The 18,336-nt window shown below is 53.3% G+C and overlaps 2 protein-coding genes across 3 annotated transcripts in view; both read left to right on the top strand.

Moving 5' to 3' along the window:
- Positions 1–5,953, top strand: part of PDPK1 (3-phosphoinositide dependent protein kinase 1) — a 72,600-nt gene extending 66,647 nt beyond the window's left edge. The window contains exon 14 of the mRNA XM_060120636.1: positions 258–5,953. Within this exon, the coding sequence (XP_059976619.1) occupies positions 258–374 (117 nt within the window). The 3' untranslated portion in view covers positions 375–5,953. The remainder of the gene's footprint in view (positions 1–257) is intronic.
- Positions 5,954–6,291: 338 nt separating this feature from the next.
- Positions 6,292–18,336, top strand: part of KCTD5 (potassium channel tetramerization domain containing 5) — a 28,351-nt gene continuing 16,306 nt past the window's right edge. For both annotated transcript variants that reach the window (XM_060078765.1, XM_060078766.1), the window contains exon 1: positions 6,292–6,580. In XM_060078765.1, the coding sequence (XP_059934748.1) occupies positions 6,329–6,580 (252 nt within the window). In that variant the 5' untranslated portion in view covers positions 6,292–6,328. The remainder of the gene's footprint in view (positions 6,581–18,336) is intronic.

Genomic DNA, 18,336 nt, shown 5'->3' with positions numbered 1-18,336 from the left:
AGTTCAGAGTTGGGCTGGGAGATGCCTGTGCTTGTTTTCAGTTTGGGGGTGACCTCAGGGAGCTATAGGTCATCACCTGTATGTTTAATTTCTGCACATATGTGGAAGGAAAAAATTCACATGCTTATGTGCTTCCAGAAGGGACTTGCGGTGGCTGCAGTGGAGGGCGATTTCTTGTTACAGTTTCTCGCTGATGGGTGGAGGTGCTGGTCTTAGTGGGACTCCCTGGAGAATGTTAAACGTTTCTGTCTCTGCAGCCAAATAGGACGTATTACCTGATGGACCCGAGCGGGAATGCTCACAAATGGTGCAAAAAGATCCAGGAGGTGTGGAGGCACAGATACCAGAGCCACCCGGACGCCGCCGTGCAGTGACGCCCGCGGCCCTGCACCCGCTGCAGGACGTGTGCCCAGCACGGCTCACCGCCACCTGGACACTTCCAGACCACCTGCCAGCCATCTCAAGGGGGACGCAGACGGCGGAACCTTGCAGCTTTTTTATTTAAAAGAAAAGAAAAATACCCAACCACACAAAGAACAAAACCAATAACAAAAAGGAATTCAGGGTCGCTTTGCTTGCTCTCTGTGCCATGTGGAGCTTCTCGCACTCTGCTCGCCATGGGAACCAGCATCATGCACATCCGCCTGGTTCCCGCCCGGACTCGTAGACAGACTCGCGGCACCAGCTCTCCACCATGTGCCCTGTCACCTGCCGGTCCTGCTGTGGCCAAGGGGACCACCCAGGCATGTCTCTGGGCTCTCTCTGCCCCCGGATCATCGTGGAACTAACTTTTCACCAGGGAGCCAGGCATACCTCTCTTGGGGTGACCCCCGAGCTCCGCGGGGCAGGCGGGTTCTTGGCTTTTGTCCGTGTGCTCCTTTCTTCGCGTCCCTAGTGTATGGCCTGGTCCCCACAGCCCGTGCTTGCCTCCTCAAGTAGCCCTGGCTGCGAGATTTCTGCGGTCCTTGCTGTCTGTGAGTTGTGTTGGCCAGGCAGGCTTCAGGCACTGAGAAGTAGAACAGGTTGTCCAGGTGAAATATGGAGTCGCTGCTGTGTTAGAAGGTGCCAGCCAAGCATTCTGATGTGTCATCCCTCGGAGCAGCGTTGCCCTCTGAGGCGGGGAACTGAGTACCTGCCTGGGAGGAATACCAGGTGCACCAGGAGATGGGGCTCAGTGGCTTCCCCTCCCCGTGTGAGGCCAGGGCAGTGCAGCAGACGGGCCTGGAGGCCTCCCTGTGGAGGAGTGAGAGCTGGTGGCCCCTCCTGAGAGTTTTGTTTGAAAGGTGGAGGGTTAAGTCAGGGCTGAGAGGTGCCTGGAGTCGGCACACTGGACGGTCCTCCATCACACCCAGGCCTCACGGAGGAGAGCAGGCTCCCAGCTGCCACATGCACACTTTTCCTGCTAAAGTTGAACATTCTCATAGTCTAACTCAGAGCGTTTTTACATATGCACAGTGAAAATCAAAAAACCTTCTCATGTTGCCAGGTCATCTGGTCCCCATCAAGTGGACTTTGCCTGGAAAAAAGTGTCACTCACCTTGCATGAGGGGCAGGAACACCACACTTGAACCCAAGCCCCAGCCCGCTCTCCTTCAGTTTCAGGCTTATTTCCTTTAGCTCTTTAGAGGCTGCGCACTGCTGTGCACTTAGGATGGTCCAGGGCTTACCGGTCCGTTGATTGTCTTTGCTGCTGCCCCCTGAACAGAGAACGCCTGTCAGCCAGGCAGGGCTCAGCCATTCCTCTCCCTGCCCAGGGTGTCCCTGGGGGGCAGTCCTCAGTCCCAGGTGGGAGAGGAGCAGGCGCTGGGGCCTGCAGGCTACCGCTCACAGACATGGCTCTGTCCCCAGGGGAGGGATGACTTTGCCATTTCCTTTAGACTTTCATAAAGGCACCAACAGAACCTCCCACAGAAAAGGTCCCGACTACTTCTCTGCCCCCATCTCCTATCTCAAACGAGCCATCCATCACCTTGTGTGACCACTGGTGCACATGTAGAGGAAAGATGTCTTAAACTGTTTTAGTGATATAATAGTAGTGGCTCTTAAACTAGGAAAAAGGTTCGGATGTGGAGAATCCCACGGTGCTTGGACAGGGAGAGGGGTTGGATGGGAGCAGAGGTGGGAGCCAGGTTTGCCAGGGGTTTCTGCTTGGGCTGTGTGTGTGTGTGTGTGTGTCGAGGATACCAAGGTGTAGGAGGTGCCTGCCCTGGGGGTGTCCCAGGGTGCCCTGGGCGTGTGGTCGCAGACTGAGCCCCCTTTCCTCCTCCTCGTTTTGGAAAAGTCTTGCCTGTGTTCACGTGCTTTCCAGAAAGTGAGTCTTGACCCTTTCTTTCAGGACTTTGATTTCAGGCGCACTCCCGTGTTTATATTTACCCTCGTCAGAGCGTCCTCATCTGTGTGTGTGCAGTTAGGAGGGTGAGGAGCCCGCTCCTGCACAGCGTCTTTCTTGGGTGTCTGGTTGCAGGGAAATAAGCAGAGCTGATATTTGGCTTTTAAGAGAGCACTCGGCTGGGCTGCTCGGGGAGAGACAAATCTTCCGTTGCATTCTTCCCTCTGGATAGCGCCACTACCTCCTGGGCTTAACCGACAAGCTCCATCTTAACCTCCGAAACCAGAGAATGAGGGGTTCAGGGTTGAGCTCGAAGCTGGCAGAGCTGAAGTGACTGCCCAACCTGAGCCAGTGACAGCTGAACCCTTCTTTGTAGGTCATCGTTCTCTGCTCAGAGTCCTCTTTCCTTTTTGTTTTTTTAAGGCCTCTATATATTCCAGTCTTACCCTGTGCTTACTCATGTCATCTTTAGTTTTATCCACCTCATCCTTTGAGCCATCGTCCTGGCATGCAGGTGCCTTATGTTCTAAGACGTGGATGCGGGTGTCAGTCTCTGTAAACATGCAGACATACCTAGAAATATATATAAATGTGGTCTTAACCAAGGTGAGAAAGAAAATGCCCTGGTGTTTAATAGATCCAGGAGTGTCTTACTGAGAGGGGACAAGACAGGATAAGCACCAAAGCCAGCACCTGTCAAGCAGCGATGGTCTCACACCATGCATCCTCTCTTGGCACAGAGTGGAGGGAGGATGCCCAGGAGGGCCAAGTCTCTGCTGGCCCAGACAGCCCACTGTGCATTGCCTCTCTCTGGGAACATGAGGAAGCTGGGTTTGGATGGGGTTTCCTTCCCTCTGTGGACCTGACCAGGCCAGTGGGCAATGGGCAGCCCCATGTGGAGCATGAAGCCCCACCCTGTGAGTGGCACCCTGCGTGCCTGCCATCCTGAACCTTGACTCTCGGGAAGCTGGTTACAGACTTGCTTTGGGAAAGATGGCTCTTGGGGTCGTGCCAGAGCTGACGGGAGCTGCACCTACCCCAGCCTCCTTGGGGGCTACTCTCTGGTATTTGTGGTGCAGGCCTGAAGGAATTGTAGGAGACAGTCTGTGGCACAGACTCCTGAGGACAGAGTGCCAGCATGGGGTTCCAGGTGATTTTGTACTTTCTTAAAACATTTGTTTTCTGAAAAAAATCAACTGGAGGCTCAGCGCCCAGGAAAGACCACTGTGAGCATCTTGGTGCCTAGCCTGCTGCCCCCTCCCCACCCGCACACGTGTGTTTGCTTTTGTAACTGAAGTGGGAACATTGCAACATGCACCATTTTGCACCCCGCTTTTTTCACTTGGTATTTATCTTAATGTTCAAAAACCTTGTTTTTAATGATTGTAGAGTTTAGTGGTTAATAATTTTTATCATAACTTATCTGACCATTTCATTGCTATAAAACATTTAGATGGTTTCTGGTTTTTCACTATTTAAATAATGCTGTGATTAATATCCTTATAAATCTTTGATTTTTGACTCTGATCTCCCTTGCCCCCACCCTGCCCAGATTCCTAGAAGTGGTATTTTGGGGTCAAAGAGTTTGTTCATTTTAAAGCTAGTATAGTCTCTCTTCTCCTCTGTCTTGATCTGATGCTTAGATGTTCAGAGTTCCAGTACAGAACTTTCTTAGTTGTGTCCTACAGATCCTGAACAAATCAATTTCTGGTAAGCTGTGTGTTCCCAAGAATGTTTGAATAAGACTGCTTTTTTTTTTTTAATGCTAAAATGTTGTCATTACTGCAGGCCATTTGTGACACATTTTTCCAAAAGCCAATTTCCTTATTTTTTTGAAAGAACCTGGTTGTGCTTGCATGTTACCTTCCCATCCCTGCTGCTATGGCTTTCAAGTGCTTGGTGATATTTACAGAGTCTTGTACTTTGTGTCCACAATGGTACTGAATTTGCATCTGCACAGTCAGCAGAGATAAAAAATGTTGAACTGACCTTGCCACATACTTAGTGGATGAGTTGTAATTAAGTTTATAGACTCAGAAAGTACATTGGGCCATTTGGAATCAGTAAAAGAGCAAAGGCTCTACTTGAAAAAGAAACCATGTAGACAACTAGATTTTACAGAAGTTTGTTTGCCCCCGTGTTCTTCAAATCGCGCAACTTAGGTCTTAGCAGTTCAGTAGAGCACGCTGGCCAGGCTTTTTCATTGTAGAATGTGATTGTCCTGGCTGACAAGGATTTAATGATTTCTCCTCCCCTCTCCTCGTCCACAGTGTTGCAGGTTGCCTAGTTGTCTTGAAGTACAAACCACCCAAATTTGGTTTCATTCTTAATTTCTCCACTTCAGTTTGGGGTGTGTCAATTCTGAGGTGAAACATGCATGAAAGATTTTTCTAGGTGCCATGCTCAGTGCCATCTGGCTGTGCCAGAGATTATGGCCAGATTGTGCAGAAGTAGGTTTCCTACCTTCCCTCTGACACCCCAAATCCCCTTCTCCCCAGGTTGGTCCGCAGAATGAGGTAGAGGCTGCAGCCACTATGAGAACATGGTGAAGGTACTATTCTTGGAGATGGTGCCATATGCGTTTTTCCATATTGTTTCTTTTCATATCCAAACCTAACATGAACTGATGGTGACTCAAGTGGGTGTGGCCCTTGTCTCTTAGGCAGACTACATGGCAAGTGCCTTAAATCGGGGCAGGAGTCACTCCCAGAGCCTCTGAGGGGTGCAGGCTGCTGGCCCAAGATTGCAGGGTTGTAAATTAGGCTGCCTGTGGAGAACTGGTCTGGGGCGGAAGCTGTTCCAGCAAAGGGCAGTTTTATCTGTAGCTCAGACAGCGTGGTGGGCAAGCCTACATGTATACCTGAATTTCCCCCAGAATTCATTTCTTCAATATGAAGAAATACCAAACTTTATGTACAGAGAACTTTTTACAAAAGGCAAAATGTTTTTTAGCTGTGTAATCCACCCTGGTCTAACCCATCTGGCTGAGTGACTATGAATAAGGGTCGTTTTGCTGATGAAAAGCCTCTGTCATGATAAGTTTGGACACTGCAATCAAATTTTTGCAATATTTAGAGCTGCTGTAGCTGTTCTTTAACAACACAAAATAGGATGAATCAGTAGTATGTTAGCTGTCTTTCAGGTTGGTGGCAGTCAGTTAGAACATGTATAATATTCTCTACCTGGTCTGTAGCTGTAACTGTGATGTACAGGCAAAGCAAAAATTAAAAAAAAAAAACTTATGAAGACAAATAATGCAATGATATTAGGATATACACTTTTGTATTTTTATTCTTATATAAGGTTATTTGCTGGCTCTTGTTGGCCTCTAGTTCAGTCTGTGTTATTTAAAATCTAATATATGAATTATTTGGATTGAATTCATGTTCGGGGCCACGTTGTTGTATGTATTGATGTACAGCCTTGAATGTGAATAATTATTGTAAACTATATTTTACAACTTTTTTTCTGGCTTTATTATATAAATTTTCTATTTGGTCGATGATTTAATCATATCATAATTTAATGAATCTGTTTATTCTTTTTTTCAAGTATTTGTGCTTTAGATGTAGTTACCGGATGATGAATTTTCCACGTATGCTCGGTAGTCTTGTAATAAAAAAGCATGTAGAGTATAGACGCTCGCTGACGTAGCTCTTCCTTTGGCCGGGTCGCGGGTCGGGTGACCTGGATTCGGGGCCGGGAAACGGGCGTCCGGTTATGCAGGTGCCCGGCGGAGGCCAGCGAACCCCTCTAGAGGCCGACGCCCGGCTCCGCCGCGGCCCGCTCACACCGGTGTTATCGGACCACGCCGCGCCGGGCTCCGGCCGGAAGGTGGCACGGCGGGCCGCTTTTCCGGACCTGAACTTCCGCCTCCCGCGTGACGTCGGGGTGGGCGCTTTACGAGGGCGGACCTGTGGGCGGGACGGAACTCGGAGGACTGTATTAAAGGCCGGACGCTTCCGGTAGAGAGGAGCTGTGGCGGGGCTTGCTGGGATAATGGCGGAGAATCATTGCGAGCTGCTGCCGCCGGCCCCGGGTGGCCTCGGGGCGGGGCTGGGGGGCAGCCTGTGCCGCCGCTGTAGCGCGGGGCTCGGTGCCTTAGCCCAGCGCCCTGGCAGCGTGTCCAAGTGGGTCCGGCTCAACGTCGGCGGCACCTACTTCCTCACCACTCGGCAGACGCTGTGCCGGGATCCGAAATCCTTCCTGTACCGTTTGTGCCAGGCCGACCCCGACCTGGACTCGGACAAGGTGAGGGCCGCGCGGGCCAGCCAGGAGGGTTCGGGCCACCCTGGTCGGCGGCCTGCCGCACGCCCCCTACCCCACGCTGAGGAGACCCGCCCCGGCTCCGAGCCCCGCGCTCCCCTCGTCACCAGCTCGACCCGAGCCCCCCGACTCCCTGGCCTGGGCCGGGGAAGGAGAGGATGGCGCCCTGGCGCCCACCACCCTCGAAGATCCCCAGCCAGTCCACCTCGGGGTGTCTCTCTGTCTCGCCCTCTCTGCTCTTCGGTGGAGGAGGTTTCGCAGACCCCAGACTGCTGTGGATCTACTTTCTTTTCCTCCCCACATTGTTTTGCCCCGGGTGTGAGAACACCTCTTCTCCGTCCCAGTGTACTTAGTGGCTCTGGAATCCGAGAACCCTGATGTTCTTCTCATCTCACATTCCAGACGTTTGACTTAACGTTGGTGTGGGGGGTTGACACGGGTGGCCTGCCTTTCCCAGTGACTTGCATTTAGAGAGTTGGTTCTCCATCGTTTTCAGCCGCAACACGCACCCACTCAGCACTCTCAGAAAGTGCCGTCCATAGAGTGATTTTTCAAACGGAATGTTGCTCATATTAAGGGGTGGCTTAGGGGTGTTAAGGAAGAGCAAAATAGGAAATCTTTTTCAATCTGCTTTCTAATTAACCTAGTTTTCCTATTGCCCTCTCAAAGGGATAGGAATCTCTAGCTTGGTTTGCTGATTGCCTTTCATCAGATTAAATGCTCATACTGTTGTGCAGATGGTACTAGAAACTATTTTGATTATTACCTTTACAAGACTTGTGTGGCTGAAGAATATCTCTGGAGCTGAACAGCATTGAAACTCAGAAAAGACTCTGTTGGAAGAATAGTTGTTACCTGTATTTATCCTAGGCAGTTCACAAACCTTATTCTAACTTTCCTGTGTCTTTCACTCGAGCCTACATAATTGCACTTGGCTTTGTGCCTTGCCAGCCCAGCATTTGCCAGGCATAGGCTTCCCAGAAAGATTCAGATCCCTCTTGAAGATCCAGAAGCCTGACACAGACCATCCTCTGTGTGGCTTGACCTTATGATCGGGAGACGAGAACTCGAGTTACCACAAAACCACTAGTCATGGGTAGAAATCAGGGTTTGAGATGCCAGCGCTCTGGTACCCCCCCCCCCCAAGCTGTTTCCATTGCTCATTTGACCAAGCTCTCTACTCCTAGAGAGTTGACCTCCCAGAAAATGACAGTCATCTCCAGGATAGAAACAAGCTTTTGTTAGCTATGATTTTCCTTTTATAGCGTGGGTGTATGTTTTACTGTTTTGTTTTTCTGTTTAAACAGTGGGCCTTAGTGGTCATTCACTTGCATTTCTACTTGAGTATTTCTCTTTTGTATATTGAGTCCGATTTTACATTGCTCTTGTCCATTGGGTTGTTTTGAGGCAATGGCTGTCTGTTCAGCACTGAGACAGTTATTCAGAGCTGATTAACTATAGTTTGCCCAGTTAAGTCTTTACTGTCTCAAGACTACTTAAAAAAATTATGCTTTACTGTATAGTAGTCCTTTGGGGAGGGTAATTTATCAGGGTATGTCTATGTTGAAGTTGCTTTTTTTCACCATCATCCACTTAACCACATTTGATTTCCCAATTGTAAAATTGAAATTTAGAACATAAAGGTAATGCAGCAGATACAGTTTCTGTCTCATAAAATAGTTGATAGTAAATATGGGTTAGTTTTAGCCACAAATGTGAATTTGCCAGAAAGAGTAATGCTAATTCCCATTAGTCATGGTCGTAGAGTGTTTTACCTCAAATGAGAAAATGTATAAGGTACTCATTCTTCTCAGTTTTTTCCCCCTTTGGTTCTGATGAAAGAATGTCCCAGAGATTCACTCCTAGATAGTTAAACCTTGAGTGAGGAATCTGAGGATGAGGGTGGAGGGAAAGGGGTGTTTGGAAGAGTGGGATGCTAGTAATTATGTGATGGAAGAGAAACAGGATGTTGATTCACATGTAAAAATCTCCAAGCCCTGACCTCAAAGTTAAAAGATTGATGAAAGCATACCTCGCAGATATTCACAGGGCTGGATGCACCTGGTGGAAGATTTCCTGCTGGGCATTTGTCTCCTGTTTATTGAGCACCTGGGCTTGCAGAGTAGTGCTTGGGTCAGGGTTGGGTGGGGAGATCAGGGGGAGGAGTTCCAAGAAGTGGAAGATCTGGAATCTTTCAGGAGCCTGATGGGTTTGGAGTTCACTGGGAGAGTACCTGGAGCTTGCTGTTAAACGCACAATGTCTGGCGGGGAGTTCAGTCATGAAGCCCTGTGGGAGGAGTGGTGTCAGGACATTTTTCTGGAGGAGTGCTTTGTTAAATAGCCGACAGACAGGTTGTTAGGGAGGGTGGGGAGCTGAGCTGTAACTGGGACCCACTGCCCACTGTGCCCCAAGCCGCTAAACCCTTACCCTCTTGTCTCCAGTTTTGACTCGGGGCCCTTGCTGCCACGAAGTTCTCTCTATAGATAGCCCAAATGTGAATTCTCACTTCCTCCTGGTGCTTCCCCAGTAGGGCTGTGTCTGTGTTATTCATTTCGGCATCTGTTCACCTGCTATCCTGGGTCATTTTTCTCTCCCCTGTTCCATCAGGGGCATGCCAGGTGTAACACTCCTTCCCAGAAGTGCTTTGTAAATACTCGACATGTGATTCATTTGGGTTATATCTCTGTATTCCATGGTACCTGACCCAGTGGCATTGTTGAAAACAGGTTAGAGTTTGTTCAGAGCTGAATCAGTCCCTGTCTCAGTGTGGAGATGCTTTAGGAATAAAAGGGAAACAGGAAATGCTACTTGGTGGTTGGAAACCACTCAGATTAAGTAGGATTTGGGGTGGGGGTGGGGGTTCAGTCTCTGCAGCTGAGCCAGACCTGGAGAAAACTGTGTGTTTCACATGAGCTTTTGCCCTTCAGCAGGGCCGTTGTCCTGGCTTTGGGGTTGCAGATGTGGTGGCATCAGATGGGTCTTTGAGGGGTGGGGCCGTCGAGGTGTTTCTGATGACATGCCAAGTCCTGTGCAGTTCTTTGCCTGTGCCAACCCCCAGCGTACTTGGTGTTGGCTAGAGTTGTAGGATTAGAAAGATAGTGAAAGGAGTTTTACAGACAGGGCTAAGTGGTGGGGGTGTGGGTGGAAGGACTATCTTTTAAGCCGCTTGGCAGGAGAAGTGGGGATTACTTAGAGTGAAACGGCAGATTATGTTCCGTGTGACTAAGTCAGAGGCGAAAGGCTGAGAGCATCGTGAGCTCCAGTGAGAGGGCTGGGTCTCCGGTCTGAGGCCAGGAGTGGGGGTCCCGAGCCACTATGCATTTTGTCTCATGCTTTGCTTGAGGATTGGCTCCGATCATATTCTCAGCCCTGACCCCGCGCCTGGCTCAGGCCCTGGGCAGGTGGTGGCCCAGTGCAGTGGGGGTTCGCTCGCCATGGATGCCATGGTCACCTCTCCACAGGGCCCCTCGGACCTGAGCAGGGAAGCCCTGAGGAAGGGCTTGCCTTTAGTGAGGAGAGCTGTTCGGGGCATTGGACACAGCCGTCAGCCGTCCCCCTGTCAGCCGTCTGAGGGTAGCTGGGAGGAAGTGGTCGTCAACTGCAGAGCAGTTCCTCTTTCCCCCGACCGCACGGGCAGCCTTCACTTGCTCTTGGCCAGCGGGACAGTGACTGGTCTTGGTTTCGAGCAGCAGTCAGAAAGGTGCGGTCCACCTGCCTGGTTTTGCAAATAGAGTTTTATGGGAACCCAGAGATGCCAGCTCCTTATGGCTTGTCTGTGGCTGCGTTCCCCTGGAGTGGGTGCACATGGCTGCTTTCCAGGGATGCTCAAGGACAGCTTTCATTGGGCCAGGAATCTTTAAAGTCCTTTAGAGGAGCTGACTCTGTGTGGCACCCAGGGAGGGGTCTGTGTGGCCAGGGTGCCAGCAGGCCACCTCGAGCACTGGCGCTCTCCCCAGACTGCAGAGCGCCCAGCACATTCCAGTCTGGAGTTGGTGGGATGTGGGTGTTGGGGGTATGGAGCATTTTTCATGGTGGCCGAGTTAGACTTTGGACTCAGGCCTGACTTTGACTCCACCCACAACTTAACCTGCCCTCTGATTTGGGGTTAGTTAATGTACCTCTCTGAGCGGAGTCACAGAGGAGGAGTTGTGAGAATTAAGGAAGCTGAGGAATATGAGCCCTCCCCCACACAGTGCCTGGTGCTGGGTCGTTGCAGGACTTAGAGATGGCTCTTAATAGTCTTTATTTTACTTTTGTATTTTGTTTTTAGAAAGAATGTACCAAGGATGCTTTTTTGTCCCCCTCAGAATTTGTTTTTGTTCCTGTTTGTCACTTATTACACGCTCCCTCACTTGCCACAAACCTCATGCTGCTGGCAGGTAGCTCTGGTTGCTGGGCCGGCCTCAGAGGGTGGGGTGTGGAAGCTGGGCCCTTCAGCGCCCCCTGCTTCTCAGACGGACACTTCTTAGGACAGGCCCTGGAGGGCCAGTTCCCAACTCTGGGCACTGGAGCCTGTGCCAAGGGGGAGGGGCACAGCTTCTGGGCAGCCATCGAGTTATCGTACAAGAAACCTGATGCCCTCGAGCCTGGAGAACACAGCTCCAGAGTTCAGTACCATTCTCCATGTGTGTCTGGGATGGGCTCGTGGCATCAGGGAGGCATCTGAGCAGGGGTGTGTACCGTTCATCTCTCCTCGTCATCCATATTATGTTCTGTGGGTTTTAGTTTCCTCAGTGGTTGGGCTTCCAGGATCCTGGCCTGGTGTTACAAGCCAGGCTCTCTTGGGGCTGGTTCTGGAGGTGATGAGCTGGGCCAGCCCATCACTGCCACAACATAGGCCAAGGTAGGTCTTTCGAAACAGGTAACGGAGAGGCAGGCAGTGCTGGACGCCAGGCAGTCCTCGGTGAGGAGGGGAGGTGGGCGAGGGTGCAGAGGAGCCGTGGGCCTGCTCTTCAGCCCCAGCGAGAAGGAAGGGGGAACTCTGCACCGGATCTGCCGGCAGGGCCGAGCGTAGGAAGAGAACAGAGGCCGCCTTGGAGCCAGCAGGGCGGTGGCTGTGGGGCAGCTGCTGGGGAGGGCTTGGGCACCCCTGGGAGCAGCAGGCGTGGTGTGAACCCCTGGCGGGGCGTCCTGGCTGCAGAATGTCCTGCCTGCCTGAGCTGAGTGACTGGCGTCCAGGGGACTGGAGACTCTGGGCCTGGAGGGGGCCTCGCCTCCAGGCTGGCAGAACCACTGGGGGGAGGTTTGTGGCCAGGGACCCTGGGCTCTTCCTGCTGGTGCTTCTCTCTCAGGCAGTCGTGGTTTCCGCCTGTTTCCATGTCAAGTTGACTTCCTAATTTCTCTCTCTCTCTCTCTCTCTCACCACCAAGCTAAGTAGTGTGGCATCTGTAGGGGATTTATGTGCAGATGTTCTGTAACTGGAGTGTCTGTAGGGAGGGAAGTACCTGAGAAATCTGGACAGATGGCTGCCCCCTTGCCTTGTGACAGATGTTCATAGCGCTGTGACCTGGACGGGTGGCTCTCCGGCTGGCAGGTCCACCCACGACATCCTGCCCATGACTGCCCCACACCCTGGGGTGGCCTGATGCCTGTTTCTGTCTGCACAGTTGATGTGGCATCTGCTCCAAGCGGGCCCCAGTCCTGCTGAGCTGAACGGTCCCTGTGAGCCATCTCCGCTTGTTCGTGGAGATTGGTGGGGACCCCCCCCCCCCCGCCACCTTAGGTGAATTTGAAGCACATTTGTTCTATGAGAATAACCAGGAGCCTCATGTGCTGGGGGCCTTTCACACGTCCTCTTGCATTTGTTTCTTAGTGAGCCTCGTTTGAGTCCTCTATGTCACCCTAAATTCTGTTTCTAAGCCACATTCTAGGACTGGGAGGCACCCGGGGGTCAGGGGCCTGAGAGCTGGGTGCTGGTTGAGATCTGAGGGTGGGAATGACCCAGAGCCCTTGCTTTTCCTTTATTCCCTGTGTGTGTCGGAGGGTTTCCGATCTCCAGGTGTACACAGGGCGTCATAGGGTCTTATATGGGGAAAGCTAAGTCAGAAGCAGCCAGCACTCCCACACACGTCAGCACAGTTCTGCACATCTGCTGCTTGGACAGGTCTCTGGGCCTCTGGGCCTCTGTTTCCTCATTTGTAGTTGGTGATGTCTAAGGCCTCTTCTAGGTCAAGGATTTGACAAACTGTAGAAAACAAAAGAGAAAAGAGGGCAGAGATGAAGGTTTTAAGTGAAACAGAATCACTTAAATAATTTCAGAGTGAAAATTATTTCTAATTATGTTGATTGCAAATGTTTGTGTACAGAAAATTCTATGCTTTTGCGTTCAGATTTCAAATGGGGAAATTTGACAGAATACATCTTGCGTTTAGCTTGGGACACTCAACCCTTTGCATTTCTGGTCTCCAGTGGCCGTGCGTTTCTCGTGTTCCATTTCCTCGTGTGTTTGTGGAAGTTGGGAAGGTGATAGAAAGGAGCCAGGTGCAGGCCTCCAGAGAATGCACGGAGCTGGAGTGAGACGTGGCCACAGAATGCATTTCTGTCTACAGCCTTGCCTGAGAGCCTGACTTCCTCGACCCTCGTTCCTTATGGCCATTTTCAAGGCCATGTGCACGGTTCTATCAAGGGGGTGGGCGGCCCGCCCTGGACCCACGATGTTTTGCCGCGCAGTGCACTCGAAGCTGTCTTGAACGTGAGAGCCAGGCACAGGCGAGCAGGAGAACCTCAGTGGCCCTGTCAGAGCATTGCCTCCTAACCACCGCCGAGGGCTGAGGCTGCTAGGCTGCTCAGAAGGGAGTGGACGGGCTGAGGCTGTGCGGGTTTCCAATCAGGATCATCTTCTCTGCCTCCGTCCATGTTGGGACTGCAGGTCAGGGGTCTCCTCAGAGAGCGTGTGACTTGGGCCCTGGCCTGTGTTGCCTGCTGACTCCTCTCAGAGAAGTGACTGCAGGCAGGGTGCTCCTGGCTGTGGCCAGGGCATTCCCTCTGCGACACAGGCTCAGGGATGCAGGATTCACAGTTCCCTGGAGCCCAGCAGCTCGGCCTCGGAGGCTGGGCCCCCTTGGAGTGGGATTCGGCCAATTTGGGCATCAGTGAGCCCCCAGCAAACAGTGTGTAACCTGATGGGCATGACCTCCATTAAATATTCAAGAGCCAAGTCCGGCATTTCTCTCTTTTATGCCTTTAAGGTAGATGTATATTTTAAAAGCCAGCACCTCACAAGTAGGTCAAATGCAGATTCAGTGAGAAGTGGGGTTAGTCAATAGAGGAAAATGATTTGTCAAGCAAGCAATCTTAATTCTGACTCTTTTACAAAAAACCCCAAAAACCTCAAGCCTTGCCACTATATAAATGTAGCACATGCTTGTTATATAAATTGAGGAGAGGACAGAGGGAGGGAAGAGAGAGATCCTCGTGTCTTGCTGCCTTTTGTAAGTGTGACCATGCCAAGTGCACATCATAAGGTTCTTCTCCTGTGAGCAGGTGATGGATGGGCTGCTGTTACCACAGCTGCCGGTGGCCGAGCCTCGGGCATCCCCTTCCGCTGCTGGTGTGGGTGTCACAGAGACCATTCTCTTTGTGCTTTTGCATAAGCGAGCCTGAGACTTCTGAATTTGGGATGTTTTGGTATTTTCTCTTTTTCTGTGTTCTGTAGTTTTCTTTATTTCTGCCTTAGGATGGAGGCCCCAGGGCCACTTACAAACACAAGCAACATGAGATGCCAAGGGCCCTGGCGCCCGTGTCAGTCGCAGCCTGGTTACAGTCTATTGTGCAGGCAGCCCTTGCCGACACGCATACACTCTCGAGTGCTGCTCGGGCTCAGGTGCTGGAGGACAGTGTTCCTCCAGAGCTCCTGCCTGGGTGCCTCTAAACGAGAGTCAGACTGCGGTCCTCTGGGCTGTTGCCCAAGATAAAGCCCAGTGGAATTGGGGGCCCCCGGCACTCCTTGTAGGATGAGAGCACCGCCCCAACATGCTGCTGCCCAGTCTCTCCTAACCCTAGAGTCTCAGCCTTGTTTGTATCTTTTTCTTTCTTTCTTTCTTTCTTTTTTTTTTAATTTTGGCTGCACTGGGTCTTCGTTACTGTGTGTGGGCTTTCTCTAGTTGCAGCGAGCGGGGGCTACTCTTCGTTGTGGTGTGTGGGCTTCTCATTGCAGTGGCTTCTCGTGGCAGAGCATGGGCTCTAGGCATGCAGGGTTCAGTAGTTGCAGCACGCGGGCTCAGTAGTTGTGGTGCACGGGCTTAGTTGCCCCGCAGCATGTGGGATCTTTCCGGACCAGGGATTGAACCTGTCCCCTTCATTGGCAGGTGGATTCTTAACGACTGGACCACCAGGGAAGTCCTCGTCCTTGTTTCTTAATGAAGCTCATCAGAGCAAAACACATCCACGGGAAGAAACTGGGCCAGAGAGCCCTGTGGGGTCCATGGAGGAAGCTGCCATGAAGCCTCCTGAAGTCTGCTTAGCAGTGGCGGGGCTGGAGGGGCGGGCTTGTCACTGCTAGGGGATGGCCACTTGACCTTCAGTATCTTAGGGTCACCCCATGGGCCTGCATTTCCAGGTCTAGGTGGGTGGGTCTTCCCTCCCGGGAGGGAGTGCTAAGGCCACACTGCTGGGGCCAGCGTGGCAGCTGCTGGACTGAGCTTCCTGCCCTCAGCTGGTGACACCACATGGGAGAAGCATGGGGTGACAAGGGTCCCAACTGAAGCCCATTGCAGCTTCCCCAGTCCCCTGGAGGCCGGCTCAGGCAGCGGGTCCTGGGACACCCAGGGAGCTGGCATGTGTTCCCTGAGATGGGGGGGGGTGCCCAGCTGTGGGCAGCCAGTGCTCTGGTGCAGGTCTGGATGCACAGCACCCAGGCCTCTCTTTCTGGGGTGCTCGGCCCCAGCTTTCTCAACCCATGTGTGGATTGAGTGCCCAGGATGGCCTCCTCTAAGTTTTCACACAGGTTTTTAAGATAAGCCACGGACTGTGCGGCAGGGGGTGGGGGGTGGGGAGGGTGTCACTGGAGGCACTGCCTTCGCTTCCTGCCCGGGGAGGAGGCATGGAAGGCGCATGTCTCCGAGGGCCCGGCCAGGTGTGTGCTTCAGTCTCCTGGCTCTGTGCTTCCCCATCTCTGGCCAGAGCATGTGGCTTCCTCTGCCTTGGAATTTGTCCCAGCCCCCAGGACAGGTCACGAGCCCAGCTCTGTCACCTTGAAGAGACGTTGGACTAGACACAGACCGTTAGAGCCAGAAGGGCCCCCGGCCTCCTCTTGGCTGAGTATCTCATTTGACAGATGGGGAAGCTGAGGCCTGGAGAGAGGAGCAATGCGCCTTGAGTAGCCGAGCGTGAGCCTGGACCCCAGGGGTTCGACCTCCGTGCTTCTGCCAACTGTGGCTCTGTGCCCCCCTCGCTGTGGTGCCAGCTCTCTCCCAGCTGTGCCCCCGGCACCTCCAGGGACCAGTGCCTCTCTTGTTCTCCAGGTGGGCCACCAGGAACGTCTGTTGGTGGATACAAAGCCTAAGTTCCAGACCCTGAGACGCAGGTGGGGTCCTCTTTGCTCTTCCACCCTTGGGCCTGGGCTCCAGCCCAGTTAGCAGCAAACGCCTTGGACTCTTTGGCCTTGTTCTGGAAGTATCCGTGAGGCTGCTCCTGCTGTGGCCTCTCCCGTTGCGGAGCAACAGGCCTCTCACTGCTGTGGCCTCTCCCGTTGCAGAGCACAGGCTCCGGACGCGCAGGCTCAGCGGCCACGACTCACGGGCCCAGCCACTCTGCGGCACACGGGATCCTCCCGGACCGGGGCACGAACCCGCGTCCCCTGCATCGGCAGGCGGACTCTCAACCACTGCGCCACCAGGGAAGCCTGAGGCTGCTCTTTTTATGAAGGCAGGGGTCCCCACACAGCGACAGGCTTGCCCCTCCCTTGGATGGCTGGGTAGTCGAGCACGGAGGCCACTTGCCTTTGAGCATAGGGTATGGGTAGGAGCATGTTGGGGAGGCTGATGGGGGCGTGCTGTCCCCCCACCCCTTGCTGCTGCCTCTGCATTTGCCAGCCTGGGTGCTGGGTCCCCAGTCCCTCCTGGGGAGTCCTCAGCCCCCCGGGGTTAGAGGGCCTCACCTCAGGCACCCTAAGATGGGGCCATGAGCCTGGCCTGGTGTGCGCCGAGCTGAGGGCTGGGCCTGGGCAGGAGTTCCTTTGGAGCATTGGCCACGTGGCCTTTTAGTGAAAAAGCCACCCCTGTTCAGTGGCCTCCCGCCCCTGCCCTTCTCCGGGTCAGCCTGGTGTCTGGAGGCCCAGCCCCATTTCTGGCTCTCCAGTGCTTGGTCTGGGGTCCTTTTGCATCTGGACGGTGGCCCTCTCACCTGGCCCTGGGCGCGCCACCACCACAGTTTTGTGGGCTCACCTCCTTTCCCTCCTTCTCTGTCCCATTCCCCATCCCTCCAAGCTTTGGAGGCCTGGGTCACTTCCTTTTCCTCTCCCTCCCACTCTCGGTGCTGAGTGAGATACCCGGTGTGTCGGTGGCATGGCCTTGAGCCCTGTCATGGGGCCTCAGCCCCGTGTGACAAGGGAGGCTCCCTGGCGTGTCCTGAGGGCGGAGATGAGCCCAGTCCCTGTCTGATCTTTCCTTCTCGACCTTCTGCCAGCTGTCTGTGGAGGTAGCGGTGAGCCGATGAATAATTCCTGAGCTTGGCAATTTGCACTTGTCACACTTGGGCACTTTTCATCCGCAAGGTGCAGGGAAGAGCCCCTGGATTCCGTGTTGCGGCAGCTCCATCCTTTTCTTTCCAGACCTCGGCCCCTTTGTAGGAAATGGCGGCTGTTTTTCACCAGTAGGGAGGCTGCTGAAGCATCATTCTTCCAGAAGCCTGTCCCAGGGGTCTTCTGGCCTTGCTTGGAGAAGAGGAGGTGTCTAGGGAGTCTGGAGAAAGGGCTGAGGAGCCAGGCCAGGAGGCAGAGTCCCTTGGGACAACATCTGACCAGTGCTTCCTTAGATGAAGTTGGGGGTCTGTGTGTGGTTGGATACTGCCCTGGGGGACAGGAAGCCCATGGGGGGACCAGGCAGTGACATATCGAGGCAGGAGGTTGGGTTGAGCACCCAGGGCCTGTGGGAGAGAGGAAGGGGCAGAGGTGCTCCGGGCTGAGCGGGGCCCTGCCCACCCATCAGCGAGGCTCTGGGTCCCGCTGGCCCCATATCCGGATTTGATCTGAGGAGAGCAGGTTTTTATAGCTTTGTGGACTCGGGAGGAAACCCTTGAAACCACCAGGTTTGTTACACAAAATTCCAGATTTGGTGCTCATGAGTGAGAAGGGGGCCCTAACACAGCACTCGGCTTCACGGTTGAGATTCCTCCCAGTGGGAGTGAGCTCTGGGGCCCGTGGGCTCACCACGTCCAAGAGGTTCAAGGGGTTCCACCTCGCCACCTCCCTGCCAAGATGTCTGACGCTGTGTGCCGTGGGCAGTGAGGGTCCCTAACACTCAGAAAGGCCCTGGCCCTGGGGGCGAAGCAGGGCCTGCCCAGGTGTGGAGGGAGCGCCTTCTGTAGATGGACCCCGGGAGGCGCTGCTGTGGGGGAGGCCTCCTTGGTGGTCAGCAGTCTCAGGGGGGCTCTAGGGTCACTTGGCAGCAGAAAATGAAGCTGTGTTCCATGAGCCTCTGACTACCCAGTCCTGCCTAGCGAGGAGCCCTGAAATGAGCAGCGGCGGCCCGGGTCGCGGTGTCCTTCAGATGCTGACCTGTTGGCATCAGTCCCACCTTTGAGA

The sequence above is a fragment of the Mesoplodon densirostris genome, chromosome 16, assembly GCF_025265405.1.
Source record: "Mesoplodon densirostris isolate mMesDen1 chromosome 16, mMesDen1 primary haplotype, whole genome shotgun sequence".
NCBI lineage: Eukaryota > Metazoa > Chordata > Mammalia > Artiodactyla > Ziphiidae > Mesoplodon > Mesoplodon densirostris.
Note: the sequence above shows the minus strand (reverse complement) of the source record. Positions and strands in the feature narration are given on the sequence as shown.